The following is a 13,363-nucleotide window of genomic DNA, read 5'->3' as shown; positions in this document are numbered from 1 at the left end:
AAATGATGCTGGCGCTCCACTATCACCTGCAAAAGGTCTCTGTTGTGGTCAGGTGCCGTCCAGCCAGTTCGAACTCACAGCGCTCTTCCGACAACAGAACAAAACGCTGTGTGGTCCTGGGCCATCCTCACGCTTGTCCCAATGCCTGCGCTCGTGGTTGCAGCCATTGTGTCCATCTGCCTCCTTGAGCATCTTCCTCTTTATTCCCGCCGCCCCTCTACGTGACCAAGCAGGATGTCCTTCTCCAGGGATGGGTCTCTCCTGGCCGTACATCCACACCATTTTTTATAATGTGACCTGGTGGGTGCAGGTGTGAGGACCTGGGTGTCCTTCACACTGAGTCGGAATCCACCCCGAAGGCCACCCTCGGGATCTTTCTTCATCAGCAAGGGTTCCAAGTCCTCCTCGCTTCAAGCAAGCAAGGTGAGGCCACCTGTACGGTGCCCTTCTCTGATCCTGACGCCACGTTCCTCTCCATGTAACCCAGCTTCTCAGACTAGCTGCTCGGCGGGCAGACTGGATCAGCGTGGTGGGCGGATACAGCTGCGGCGCACACCTGGTCTGATTCTAAACCATGCGCTCTTCCACGGTGTGCCTTGGCATGATGCAAAAGTTTGACTTGGAGGCTGGAGGTTCGAGCAGGTGGCAGCTGCAGAGCCGAAATCTGCAGAGAAAGCTCTGGAAGGAAGCGCATCGTCACTCACGACACCTGAAAGGGCAGATTCTGCCCCAATTGCAGAGATGGAAACCGAGCCAATATCTTTCCCCCTTGGCACACTGCCCAGCTAGAAGCCAGAGGCCTGGTGTGAGGCCCCACAGGAGGTCCTGTCCTCAGATGAAAATGGTGGTGGTGGGGAACCCTAAGTCTCACCCCTGGAAACGAGGAGGAAGAATCCCAAACCTTCCCCACTCTTGAGCCTGCCTCTGAGCTTGGCCGACTGAGGGGCCAGGATCAGCAGAGCTACAAGCCCCCCATCTCCAGACTCCATTCAGAGCCCCCTGGCTCAGGAAGAGGGAGCAGAAGACCCCAGACGATGCAGGAAATGGAGCAGCCTAGCCAGTCCCCAGCTCGGGCGGGGAAGCCACGCATCAAGGAAAGGAACAGGAAAGCGGAAAAGGTGGCTCCGCTCGCCCAAGAGCACGCATGAATGGCCCACCCAAGCGGGAAGGTGGGCGCGGACCAAGGAAGCAGAGGAGATCGCTGGGCTCCGCAGGACGGCCTGGTGAACCTACACGAAACTTTAACCTCTGGGACCTAAGTGCACACGCGCTGTTGGAAATGGCGCCGGCAGACTAGGCCGGGTGATGCAGGGAACCCCCACCCACACACCAGAACCCCAAATACCCCCCAGGACACCTGGCAGGTGCGCCCCCCACCGCTTGCCATTCCCCTCCGCGCCACTGGGGGCAGCACAGCGAGGGCGCCAGGCTGCTCCCGGGTCACTTAGCAAACGGATCTGAGCCCCTGCACTTGGCCCAGCTGTTCTTTGTGCTGGAGACGAGATGTACACCCGGCGGGAGGCTCCCACCACCCACGGAGGCCTTCCTGGGACCACAGACAGGGTGGCGTCAAAGGATGGTTCTGCAGAGGAGGAGTCCAGGTGTGGGCAGGGCCACATGCCCTCTGAAGGCTCTGGGGGAGGGGCCTCCTTGCCTTTGGGGCTGCATCCCGCCCACCTCTGCCTGCGCCTTCACCTGACCCCTCCCCTGTGTCAATGCCTGGGTTTGAGCCCTTCACGGTTTGGACACCAGTTATGCTGGGTTTAAGACCCAGCCTGCGCCAGTAGGACCTGGAGGCCGTCTGCAAACCCCTCCTTCCAGATCAGATCAGACCCCATTCCCAGATGACCATGGATTTTGGAAAGTGAACGCCATCCAGCCAATGGCGACTCATAGTGACCCTGTAGGACAGGATAGCACTGTCCCCTGTGAATTTCCGAGACCGGGACTCTTTATTCTCCCCCGGAGCGGCTGGTGGTTTCAAACTGCTGACCTTGTGGATTGCAACCCAACGGGTAACCACTACACCACCAGGGCTCCTCTGGGTGGGTGGGGGGGGTGTCCTCTGGTGACTTAAAAGTATCAGAGACGGCCAAGAGAACAAGCAACCCGTCCTGTAAGATGTACAGCCAGGATGCCCTTTAGAAACAAGGGCTGTCGAGACTTGTCTCATGGATGTTGGATGTGTCAGGAGAGACTAGGCCCTGGAGAAGGACATCGTGCTCAGTCAAGTAGAGGGGCCCTGAATAAAGAGGAGGACCTTCAGGGAGATGGATGGACACAGCGCCCACAGGACTCAGACATAGGACAATGTGAGGACGATGCAGGACCTGGCGGTGTTTCGTTCCGTTATGCATGGGGGTGGCTATGGGTCAGAGCCGACTTGACATTCATGTGAAAATCACGGGAATTTTTGAGGAGCCCCGGTGACATAGCAGGTACATGTCGGGCTGCTAGCCACAAGGTCAGGAGCTCGAAACCAGCCGCTGCTCTGTGGGAGAAAGACGAGGTTATACTCCTGCAGAGAGTTTGCCTGAGAAACCCACAGGGGCCATTCTACCCTGTTCTATGGAGTGGGCACCGACTGGAGGGCAGCGAGTATGGAGTCCAGGGGACCCAGAGGGATCCCTGGTGACAAGGGCACAGAGGGTTGTGCATCAGAACACTAACTGGAAGGCCGGCGGTTTGAGGCCACCCACCGCTCTCAGGGAAGAAGGTGAGGCAGTTTGCATCTGTAATAACGCGCATCCTCAGAAACCGCGGATCTGCCCTGTGGCGGGGGTTAGAGTCGGCCGGCTGGCGTCCGGTGCAGTGTCTGGTAGTTGTTTATCCCTCCCCAGAGCTTGCGTGGTGACAGAAGAGGCCAGGGGTGCCAAAGTAAGCGGGATAAATCCAGGCAGGAAGATGGATGGGAAGGCAATAAAACAGAGCCAGGTTGCGAGCGAGTGTGTGCTTGATTTCATTACCTGAGGCGCGCGGCAAGGGCTTGCGGGTCAGCAACGTCCCCGGTCACCATCCAATGCCACATCGGCAGAGCAGAGAGCAGAGGGTCTCGGGTCAGCATCTGAAGGGTCAGGCGCTACTGTTGCTTTTGTTAGGGGCCATTGAGTTGGCTCCAGCCACAGGGACCCTGTGCACACGGACAGAAACACTGCCCGGTCCAGCACCATCTCACAATGAACTGTCCCTCTGCCTGAGCCCATGGTGGCAGCCAGTATGTCCGTCCATCTCACCGAGGGCCTTCCTCTTCCTCGCTGCCCCTCTGCTTTACCAAGCGTGATGTCCTTCTCCAGGGAGAGGTCTCCCAGGCGCTGTGGCTGCTCTGATCCCTGGGACACGGGTCTCCCGGGATATCGCCTCTAATGGGTCACGGAGGAGCAGGATCTATGTTCCCACTGACATCTGCCCTCTCCCCAGATGTCGGGGGCCCAGCAGACCCCATCGCTCCCACGATCATCATCCCTCCCAAGAACACCAGCGTGGTGGCCGGGACCTCGGAGGTGACCCTGGAGTGCGTGGCCAACGCCAGGTGGGTAGAGGGGCCCCTCTTGCCAGAGCTCCTGACTCAGGTGCTGCCCTGGCCTACGGGTTCCCCAGGGGATCATTCAGGGTGCCAAGAGGCTTGGAAGCTGCCTCCTCAGGACCCTCATCCCTGCAGGCCCCTGATCAAGTTGCACATCATTTGGAAGAAAGATGGGGCAGTCCTGTCATCCGGCATCAGCGACTACAGCCGCCGGCTTACCATCCCCAACCCCTCGGGCGCCGATGCCGGCTACTACGAGTGCCAGGCTGTCCTGCGCAGCAGCAGCGTCCCCGCCGTGGTCCGGGGGGCCTACTTGTCCGTGTTAGGTGAGCTCTGGGACTCCCCTGACCACAGGGCCCCATCCACGGTGGTTGGGTCTCCGGGCGCATGGCTAAGACCCCCCTCTTTCCTGCAGAGCCACCTCAGTTTGTCAAGGAGCCTGAACGACACGTCACGGCCGAGATGGAGAAAGTGGTGGACATTCCCTGCCGGGCTAAAGGTAACGCCTCCACCTGCAGGCCCTCCTCCACATCCCACGCCACCTCCCGCCCCCCTGGGTCGTGGCACCGAGCATGGAGGCAGTCGGGCAGAGAACGGGGCTCGGGCAGCAGGCCAAAGGGGCGTCATCTCTGACGGCGAATCCACCCCCACACCACCCTAACCTCGGGGCCACAAAGGGCCCAGCCAGCCGTCACGTCAGGCCTGTGAGAGCAGACCCACACCATCCCCCATTCCAGAGGTGTGGACAGTGTCGAGGGCATCTCACCCAGTGACCCTGAGGCCCTTTTGGGGGGGCTCTGTGCTCGCTCTCCTTTGTGCACTCCCCACCCCCCTTGGCGGAGCCCCTGCAGAATCAGCTTCTCCTATGTCTGGCAGTTCCTATGTAGCCGGGCTAAGTGACACTTTCCAACCTAAGGGCGATGAGGGCGGTAGAGAGGGGAGAAGGGCCTTCATGGGGGTCGGGGGAGAAACAGAGTAGATGGGAGAAGGAAGAACCTGAATGGGACCAAGTCCACGATTGACCGGACAGGGAGCACCACTGAGCACCGAGAGGAGACAGAATCTGCACAGAGCGGGGACCCACAGCCAAACCCACGGCCATCGCGTGGACGGCCTTCCTGAGACTCCACCAGGGAAGGAGACAAAGGCCTCTTCATTCATTCATTCATTCATTCATGCTACAAAGATAGTCTGAGCCCCTCCCCCATGTCTGAGTTGTGTTAGGGGCCGGGGGTCGGCAGAGACACTCCCAAACCAAAAACTCCCTGCCACCAAGTCCACGCTGACACACAGCCACCCCCGTGGGTTTCCAAGACTGTCACTGTTGACGGGAATAGAAAACCCAGTCTTCCTCCCATGGAGCTGCTGGTGGTTTCGAACAGCCGACCATGGGGATCGCAGCCCAACGCGTAACCACGACACCACCAGACCAAACCTCCACTGTCCTAGAATCCTGTTCTCTCGCTCAGGAGATGGGCCGGCCCACGGGGGAATAAACAGACCTGCTTCATCTCAAATGCCGCCGGCTACCGGGTGCCCCAGAGCACTGGTAGCATAGTGGTTACGTGACTTTGCTCACCACAAGGCCAGCTGTTCGAAACCACCAGCCACAACACAGGAGAAAGATGAGGCTTTTCCACTCCCCTAAAGGGTTCCAGTCTCGGAAACCCACAGGGGCAGTTGTACCCCGTCCTGTAGGGTCTCCGTGAGTCGGCACCGACTCGACGGTGGGGAGTGATGGTTTGCTTATCCAGTGTCCCTCGGTGTAGGATCCAGTAGGAAAGAAAACGCACTGCCTTTAGGAACATGTGGTCCCTCACGGGGCAGGTGCTGACCTCGGAGATGCCATGTGCGGTGATGTCCGGGCTGGAAGCGCTGAGGGTCAGGGAGGAGATAGGCTTGGGGCCCATCGCGTGGCAGGGTGCTATTAGAAGAGGGTTTGGGGAAGGCACTCATAAGCAAATACCTGGAAGCAGTTGGGAACCAGCCAGGGTGCCCGGGGAAGAGTGCGTCGGGTGCGGGCTGGTGCTGACAAGGCAGCACAGCCAAGGGTGCTGCCAGACATCAGGAGTTAAGTGGATGGAGGAACCATTCCCAGCTTGGGGGCCCTGGCGCCCATGCAAGATTCTGCCAAAGGCCGCCTTAAAAAAAAAAAAAACGTTTTGTTGGGACTGACTCTGCATTTCATACAATAGTTCAGTCCGGTCAAGAGACTGCTTTTTAAAAAATTAGCGTGGCAATTCTTTTCACCGTAGTCTGGAAGTGGAAAGCACCACAATGCCAAAGAGCAGGTCCGTGGGTAAACGGGACATGGCCCATCCCGTCCCTGGATCCCTCCCCGGCCGTACAGAGCAGGTGGAGGGCCTGGTGCTCCCCAAGACCCACGTGGACCTGGGGCATGTCCCACGGAGTGAACTGCGGGCTCCGGTGCTGTGGGGTTGGTTCTGACTAGTAGCAGCCTGGTGTCCGGCAGGACAAAGTTCCGCCCCGCCCTGCTCCCTCCTCACAGGGGGTTGATCCTGTTGCAGCCGCTGTGTCGGTCCATCTCCTTGGCAGTCTCCCCTCTTGTCGCTGCCCTTCCACGTTACCAAGCGTGGGGCTGTCCCTCCTGACCAAACACCCAACATGCAGGAACAAGTCAGTCCCCACAGGTCAGAGATCGTTTGACCTCACTGATAGCGAGAAGCCAGAGATGATGTGTTCGTGGTGACCAGGGGGCTTAGCGGGCAGTGCATGGATGTCCACGGTGACGGGTAACTCAGCCAGGGAGGCAGGAGCACGGTGAGCCACTGTGGACGATGTAGTCCGTGTCACTGGGCTTCATGTGGAGCCGTGGTTGAATCGGCAAATGTTCAGGTGCCTGTATTTGCACCAGTCTCAAACGAAACCCGGAACAAATGCTGGGTCCAGAGGTCAGCATGACCCTCCTCCAGCCCACAGAGTCTGAACCCAGCCACCCTGCGGACATTCTCCCCGCAGGGTGGAGCCCCTTGGAGACAGGGCACCTTCAGAGGCAGAGAGGGGCAGCAGCAGGCAGCCCACCTGTGCACCCTGGCTGACAGTCTCACCTGTGTCCCCTGCAGGGGTGCCGCCACCCTCCATCACCTGGTACAAGGACGCGACCGTCGTGGACGTGGAGAGGCTGTCCCGCTTCCGGCTGCGCGCTGACGGCGGCCTGCAGATCAGCGGGCTGGTGCCCGACGACACGGGCATGTTCCAGTGTTTCGCCCGCAATGGGGCTGGCGAGGTGCAGACCTCCACCTACCTGGCTGTCACCAGTAAGCCCACCTCCCAGCCCTGCCAGGAGCCCTACCCACCTGGGATGCAGCTTCCTCCCTTCCTGGGTCTCGGCAGAGATGGGACCCCAGGAGCTGCTCGGCCCAGTAGCCTTGGGGGCTGGTGGGGGGCACCAGCCTGTGACCCCATGCCAGCCAGAGCAAACTCACTCGTGTGCCCAGAGTCAAGATGGAGGGCCCTTTCCTCGCCTCACCCCTTGGAGTCTATTTCAGGGCAAGACATAGCTGCCCAGCCTGGCCGGCTTCCCAGAGCTGCTGTCACAATGAAAAAGAGCCTGGGGACAGGTCGTGTAGTGGTCACACACTGGGCTGCTAGTCACAAGGTCAGCAGTTCAAAACCACCAGCCGCTCCACGGGAGAAAGACAGGACTTTCCACTCCCGTCAAGAGGGCCAATCTCAGAACCCACAGGGGCAGGTCTGCCCTGTCCTACAGGGTCATTCTGAGTCAGCTCTGGCTCGATGGCAGTGTCTGTTGGTCCAAGTGACAGATGCACAGACCCGTGTGCAGAGGTGCTGGTGGCCTCATTGTCCACAGCCCAGGGTGTTAAGGGCTGACCTTGAGTCCCAAGGGCTTGTCACCGGTCCCTGTTGATGGAGGTGACCTAAACTCCGCTCTCAGCCCCGCTCCTGCTCCTGTCAGACCAGCCATCTGCCCCAGGAACACAGACAAGGAGGGGGTTCCCATGTGAAGCAACGTAGCCCCAACAGCTAGGGGAGAGGGGCTCTTCAGGTGTGGGGATCTCCCGGTGGGTGGGGGTCTCCTGGGGGGGGGGGGTCTCCCGGTAGCCACCGCCGCTTTTCCTTTAAGACGCCAAAACACAGAAACTTCCTTGTTGGGGGAGGGTGAGTCCCGATGACTTGGGGGCTGTGATCTGCCTGAGGGGCGGGCAGGGCTTGGCTTCTGAGGAACAAGACTGGGTGCAACCTGGGTCTCTGTGTCCTTCTCTGGGGACGTCTGGGCTGAGAGCCCCGCGGAGCGTAGGTGCCCAGCTGGATGGCAGGAGAGGCCCAGTGACAGTGGGGTTCCCTCCCGGGGTGCAGCTGAGCATCCTCCCTATCTCTGCTTCCAGGCATCGCCCCCAACATCACCAGGGGCCCCCTGGACAGCACAGTGATTGACGGCATGTCGGTGGTCCTGGCCTGTGAGACCTCGGGGGCACCCCGGCCGGCCATCACGTGGCAAAAAGGTAAGTGGGACGCTCTTGGCTTTGGGGGCCAGGGGGCCTGGGTAGTAGTCTAGGGTGGTCTCCAGAGCTGAATTCTGGGGCACGCTGAGCTGGGTGCCAGACCCTGGACTGCTCCAGAGGGTATCGCTGCCACCTCTGCGGGTGTGGCCAGCTTCCCGCTCTGTACAGTGGGGACAGGGACAGCCAGGAAGGCGAGAGGAGAGTGCCCTGTGCGGGGAGGTGGTGGCTCCTAGCATCCACTAGTCCTGTGTGGTAGCAGCCCACCCAGCCCAGGTCCCCCTGCCTCATAGTCTGGGTCCCGCACACCCACTACTCCCCCTCTGCACACCAATACTCCTAGTTCCCCATGTAGACACACACACACACGTGTGTGCCCATATCACACGCATGTCCACACAGTCGCCCCTCCGTCTCCAAGTTTCCCATGGGATCCCCTTCATCACAGACCTCCCCCTGCCCCCGGGCCTCCTGCCCCACTATATTATCATCGTGCACTATATTTTCATCGTCATCCACCCCTGCATGTTCACTGGCCTGGGGCCTGGCCTAAAGTGCTTAGTAAGGAGTCCAGCAATGGGGTGCTCACGCCCCAGCGGGAGCCAGGTCCTCCTGTGCGCGCCCCACGGAGCCCTCCCCACTCAGGGCAGCAGTGCCTCGGCCTTGCTGGGCTCACCTCGGCTCACTCAGGTCCCTCCTTCCTGGCCCACTGCACAGGGGGGTCTCCGTCCTACCCAGAGATGCTATGTTCCTATCCGGGCCCCCCTCCTCTCGCTGAAGGTGACCCTGCAGAGGTTCCTGCGGCAGGTGCTCCAAACCACCTGTCACACTGTCTGCTCCTCACCCGCCTGGTGCCAGCTGCTGCTCCGGCTCAGGAGACGGGAAGGGCGGACAGCAGCTGAGGCTGGGGACATCCGGGGATCTGGGCCCCCTCTGTGTCCATGTGACCTTGTGCTAGTCACCAAGGCAGAGGGCTCTCTGGGCCTCCCTGCCACAGTGGAACTTCCAGCGTTTCAGCAGGAGCTGGGGCCAGGTGGGAGGTGTGCTCTGGACACACAGAAAAGTCAGAGGGGGGGTGCTTCTCGGTGGGATGTCTGGGACTATCTGGCTGCGTGTTGGGGGCCTGCTGGGGTGGATTTGCTTAGATCATGTCAAGGGGTTGTCTGACGGGGGGGTCCCCTGGGTGGGGTGTCAGCAGTCTCTCGGGGCTTGGGGAGACTCCAGGACAGGATATCAGGGTGAGGTCTAAGGAATCTACCAGGTAGGATGTTGGGGGTCTCCAGTGTTCAGGGGCTCCATGGCAGGGTGCCAGGAGTGTCCCTGGAAGGGTGCTGGGGGCCCTGAGGCAGCTCTGGGATCCTGCAGCCTGAGCACCACCCCCACCATGTCGCCCCAGGAGAGCGCATCTTAGCCAGCGGCTCCATCCAGCTGCCCCGCTTCACGCTCCTGGAGTCGGGCAGCCTGCTGGTCAGCCCCACGCACATCCTGGATGCCGGCACCTACACCTGCTTGGCCACCAACTCCCGGGGGGTGGACGAGGCCTCGGCGGACCTGGTTGTTTGGGGTGAGTGTGTCCGGCGCAATCCCATCATTCACACATCTGTGTATAAGAAGGTGCACCGCAGGGCTGGGGACGCACATCTGGGCATCTGTCTAGCCAGGATCGTCCCTGGAGGGCGGGCCACAGAGGTCAGGGCCCAGCTGGGAGTCCGGTAAGGGGTGTCAGGTGTCCAGGACCCTGCTGTGGGCGCCGCCCTCACACTGGAAGGCAGGTATGGGCAAGTGCTTCCTGTAATCCCCGAGAGTGCATATTTTAGGCTCTGCGGCCCAGACGTGGGATCAGCCACAGACACTACATCATCAGGTGGGTGGGGCCGAGTGCCAGGAAGAGCCTTGACTGGAACAGGCCACTCAGGGACTTGGGGGGTAGGGATCCCAGGTGGGCTGCAAATACCGGCAGCCCGTTCCACTCCAGGACAGGACTCTTAGGACCAAGGTCCTCGTACCTGGGGGCCACCTGTTGAGCCTGAGCAGTGAGTGGCGGAATACCTGGGGTGGGGGTGGGGGGCGTCTAGCCCTCGGCTGCACCCTGATGTGCCGCAGCCATAGCCACCCCACCCCACCCCCCACGTGTCTGTATTCTGTTTCTCCATCCTGTGGGCTTGTAGGAGCAAAAGCCAGGAAGACATCCGTAGGACATGGTTCCCAGGCCCAAAGTCACCGGAGCAAGCTCTGTTCTGGGTGGCTGGCCCTCGTGGGAGTCCCCGAGGTTGGAGTCCCGCCCGTGTGGGTTCAGGGCTGCCATCCCTCACCGCGAGCCAGGCTACATGGCCCGTCGTCCATCCCTGTCCACTTTCACCACTCAGCCTCCTGCTCTCTTTCAGCCCGGACCCGCATCACCAAGCCCCCCCAGGACCAGAGTGTCATCAAGGGCACCCAGGCCTCCATGGTGTGCGGCGTGAGCCATGACCCCAGAGTGACTGTCAGGTACTCACCCTGCGGGGGGGAAGGGGGCGCTGAGGAAGGGACAGCTTGTAGCCAGCCCCAGGTGTTTAATAAACCATGGACACTGCCTGTAGGGTCAAGTCACAGCCTGGGGTCCCTCCACAGAGCGGCGTGCAGGGCCACGGCTCAGGGTGCCCCATGTGTGTCGCAGGAGCGCTGCGCCCCTGGGGGCTGCAGGGGGGGTTGACCTGTTGGAAGCAGATCGCCAGGTCTTTCTTAAGAGGCACCTCTGGGTGGGCGCTGGTCCCCACCTTGCTGTTAGCCGCAGAGCAGGTTGGCCACGCTTGTGATACCCAGGGACGGAACCTGGCAGGTGCTAGGCAACTAGCTACCTGGGACCCGAGCCACCTGGGGTTGACTTGAGGCCTCGCCAGCATCGGAGGGAGAAGGGGAAGGAGGGGGGATAACTTGGGGGAGAAAGAGGCATGAGGTTGCAGGCACCCCTGCTAGCTGGCCAAGCCCACCGGGGGTCGTGGGAAAGAGACTCTGGAGCCGTGCCAGGCCGAGGGTCAGGACAGCACCCCTGGGGTGACCTGAAGGACAGGTGTGACCCAGTTCACCTCTTCCTGGACTGTGCTGGGGACCTGCAGTGACCACCCCTGCAGGGGGCTGGGGGGGGCAGCCAGGAACCCCTGCCGTGTCTCCTCTGAGTACAAGGACCAACTGCTCCCCTGAACGCAAACATCCCTCTGGTTTGCCTCTCTGTTTTACAGGTGGCATAGTGGGTTACACACAGGGCTAATAACCCTAAGGTCAGCAGTTCAAAACCACTAGCTGCTCTGCAGAAGAAAGATGGGGCTCTCTTCCCCCATAAAGAGTTACGGTCTCAGAAACCCACAAGCACAGGTCCTCTCTGTCCTATAGGATCACTGACAGTGAGCTTGGTTTGCAATCCTGCTAAAGCAAGTGTCCGGAAGGCTGGAAGGGCTGAGCCAGGCATCCTCAAACTAGGGCCCACGGGCCACATGTGGCCCGCCGAGGTGTTTTTGCCCCATTTGTTTGTTTTTACTTCAAAATAAGTAAGATATGTGCAGTGTGCATAGGAATTTGTTCATATTTTTTTAAACTATAGTCTGGCCCTCCAGTGGGCCTGAGGGACAGTGAACTGGCCCCCTGTTTAAAAAGTTTGAGGACCCCTGGGCTGGGGTCTTGGAGAAAGGGCACTCCCTGCATCTGTCCAGAAGGCAAGTGTGTGCTGGGGAGCCATCTGGTGGTCACTGGGCATATGACAGGCCACAGGGCTGCACCACCCGAGACCCCAGGAGGGACGACCTGGGCTTTGAACCAGCAGGCTGGCGGAGACTCAGAAGAAAAAGAAAAATCAGCCCCTGGAAACCGTGTGGAGCACAATCTGAGTCTGGCATACCTGGCCACCGGCCTGAGGCTGTCAGCAGCCAAGTGTGGTGGGGGTACAGGCGCTAGGCTCCCTCACCATCCCGCCCGGGAGAGAACACAGAGCGCCCGGGGGTGCCTCACAGGCCCCTGTTTGAGCGACCCCAGCTCGTTAGAACTGATGAGGCCGGCGTAGGCACAGACATGTGCCTGGACGAGTAAGACTGGCAACACGCGACCCACGGGGGCATCACGCTGAAGTCCTCGGAGGCTTTGAGGAACGACATCTGAAGTTAGCTTGTTGCCATGAGGTGCTGTCCTGGCTCAGAGACCCTGTGTGCAAGAGAAGGAGACTCCGCCCTCTTACCTGGGCTCAGGTCTCAGCCAGTGGTGCCTGCCACTGTGCCTGTCCATCTCACCGGGCTTCCTCTCTATCGCTGCCCCTCCCTTTAGCAAGCAGGATGTCCTTCTCCGGGGCCTGGTCCCTCCTGACAACATGTCCCAAGTGAGACAAAGGATCGCCATCCTGGCCTCTCAGGAGCTTTCTGGCTGTCAAGACAGATTCGTTTGGGGTTTTTTGGCGGTCCACGATACTCAGTCTCTCTCACCAGCAGCCCCGTCATTCAGACACATCTGTTCTTCGATCCCCTTAATCAGCCTGAGTTACCAACAGTCAAAGCTCCTCAGAGAGAACTTCAAACACACACACACACACACACACACACACACACACACACCAGAAGGCGGCTGCGGGTCCTACAGGGATCCCCATGTGTGCCCCAGCAATACATTCACTCATCCATTGAAAACGTCCCAAGTGACCAAAGAGTTATATCTATTTGGTGATGTTTTTTTTAAATAAAGATGGCATCTTATTTAGAAAACATTATCTATTCGTACTTGGGAGATGTCATACATTTTATTCATTCTCGAGATGATTATAGATAAACAAGGGTCCCTCCAAAGGGAATGGGGCGGTGGAAGTGAGTTTGGGTTTTGGGTTGTAATACAAGGAAGGAGCCTGGTAGCACTGTGGGTTAGGGTTTGGCTACTAACTCAGAGGTTGGCAGTTCGGGCCCACCAGCCACTCTGAGGGAGAAAGACGAGGCTCCCGTGAAGCCTGTGGGTCACTTCTACTTGGAGTCAGAATCGACTGCAAGGCCATGGCTTTTTGGTTTGGGTCATGAGGGCTCCCAGAGGGGAAGCCTACAGACCTGCAAGGGGAATGAATGAACCTACTGCCCGTGACGCGATTCCTACTCACAGAGACTCTAAGCCAGCGGGGAACTGCTCTGTGGGGTTCCAATGCTGTCCATCTTTACAGAAGGACTCTGGCTCATCCAGCTCCCTCGGAGCAGCTGGTGGGTTTGAACCTCGGACCTTGCAGTTAGCAGCCAGTATGCCTCCTGGGCTCTTTTGCCCTGTGAGCCAGGCAGCGGAAATCTCTCTTCTGATTTCCTGCGGGAAGGGGCTCCCCTTAAGATAGGCCTCCCCCCCTCTCCTGAGAGAGTGAGCAGTTTCA

The 13,363-nt window shown here is 59.8% G+C and overlaps 1 protein-coding gene across 2 annotated transcripts in view; it reads left to right on the top strand.

The window, feature by feature from the left end:
• Positions 1–13,363, top strand: part of SDK2 (sidekick cell adhesion molecule 2) — a 283,506-nt gene that overhangs the window by 180,216 nt on the left and 89,927 nt on the right. For both annotated transcript variants that reach the window (XM_075562175.1, XM_075562174.1), the window contains exons 6-12: positions 3,418–3,529; positions 3,659–3,849; positions 3,939–4,022; positions 6,607–6,801; positions 7,891–8,007; positions 9,401–9,568; positions 10,389–10,491. In XM_075562175.1, coding sequence (XP_075418290.1) covers positions 3,418–3,529; positions 3,659–3,849; positions 3,939–4,022; positions 6,607–6,801; positions 7,891–8,007; positions 9,401–9,568; positions 10,389–10,491 — 970 coding nt within the window. The remainder of the gene's footprint in view (positions 1–3,417; positions 3,530–3,658; positions 3,850–3,938; positions 4,023–6,606; positions 6,802–7,890; positions 8,008–9,400; positions 9,569–10,388; positions 10,492–13,363) is intronic.

The sequence above is a fragment of the Tenrec ecaudatus genome, chromosome 10, assembly GCF_050624435.1.
Source record: "Tenrec ecaudatus isolate mTenEca1 chromosome 10, mTenEca1.hap1, whole genome shotgun sequence".
Classification (NCBI taxonomy): Eukaryota; Metazoa; Chordata; class Mammalia; order Afrosoricida; family Tenrecidae; genus Tenrec; species Tenrec ecaudatus.
The sequence above is the reverse complement of the archived record's forward strand: the minus strand, read 5'-3'. Positions and strand labels throughout refer to the sequence as shown.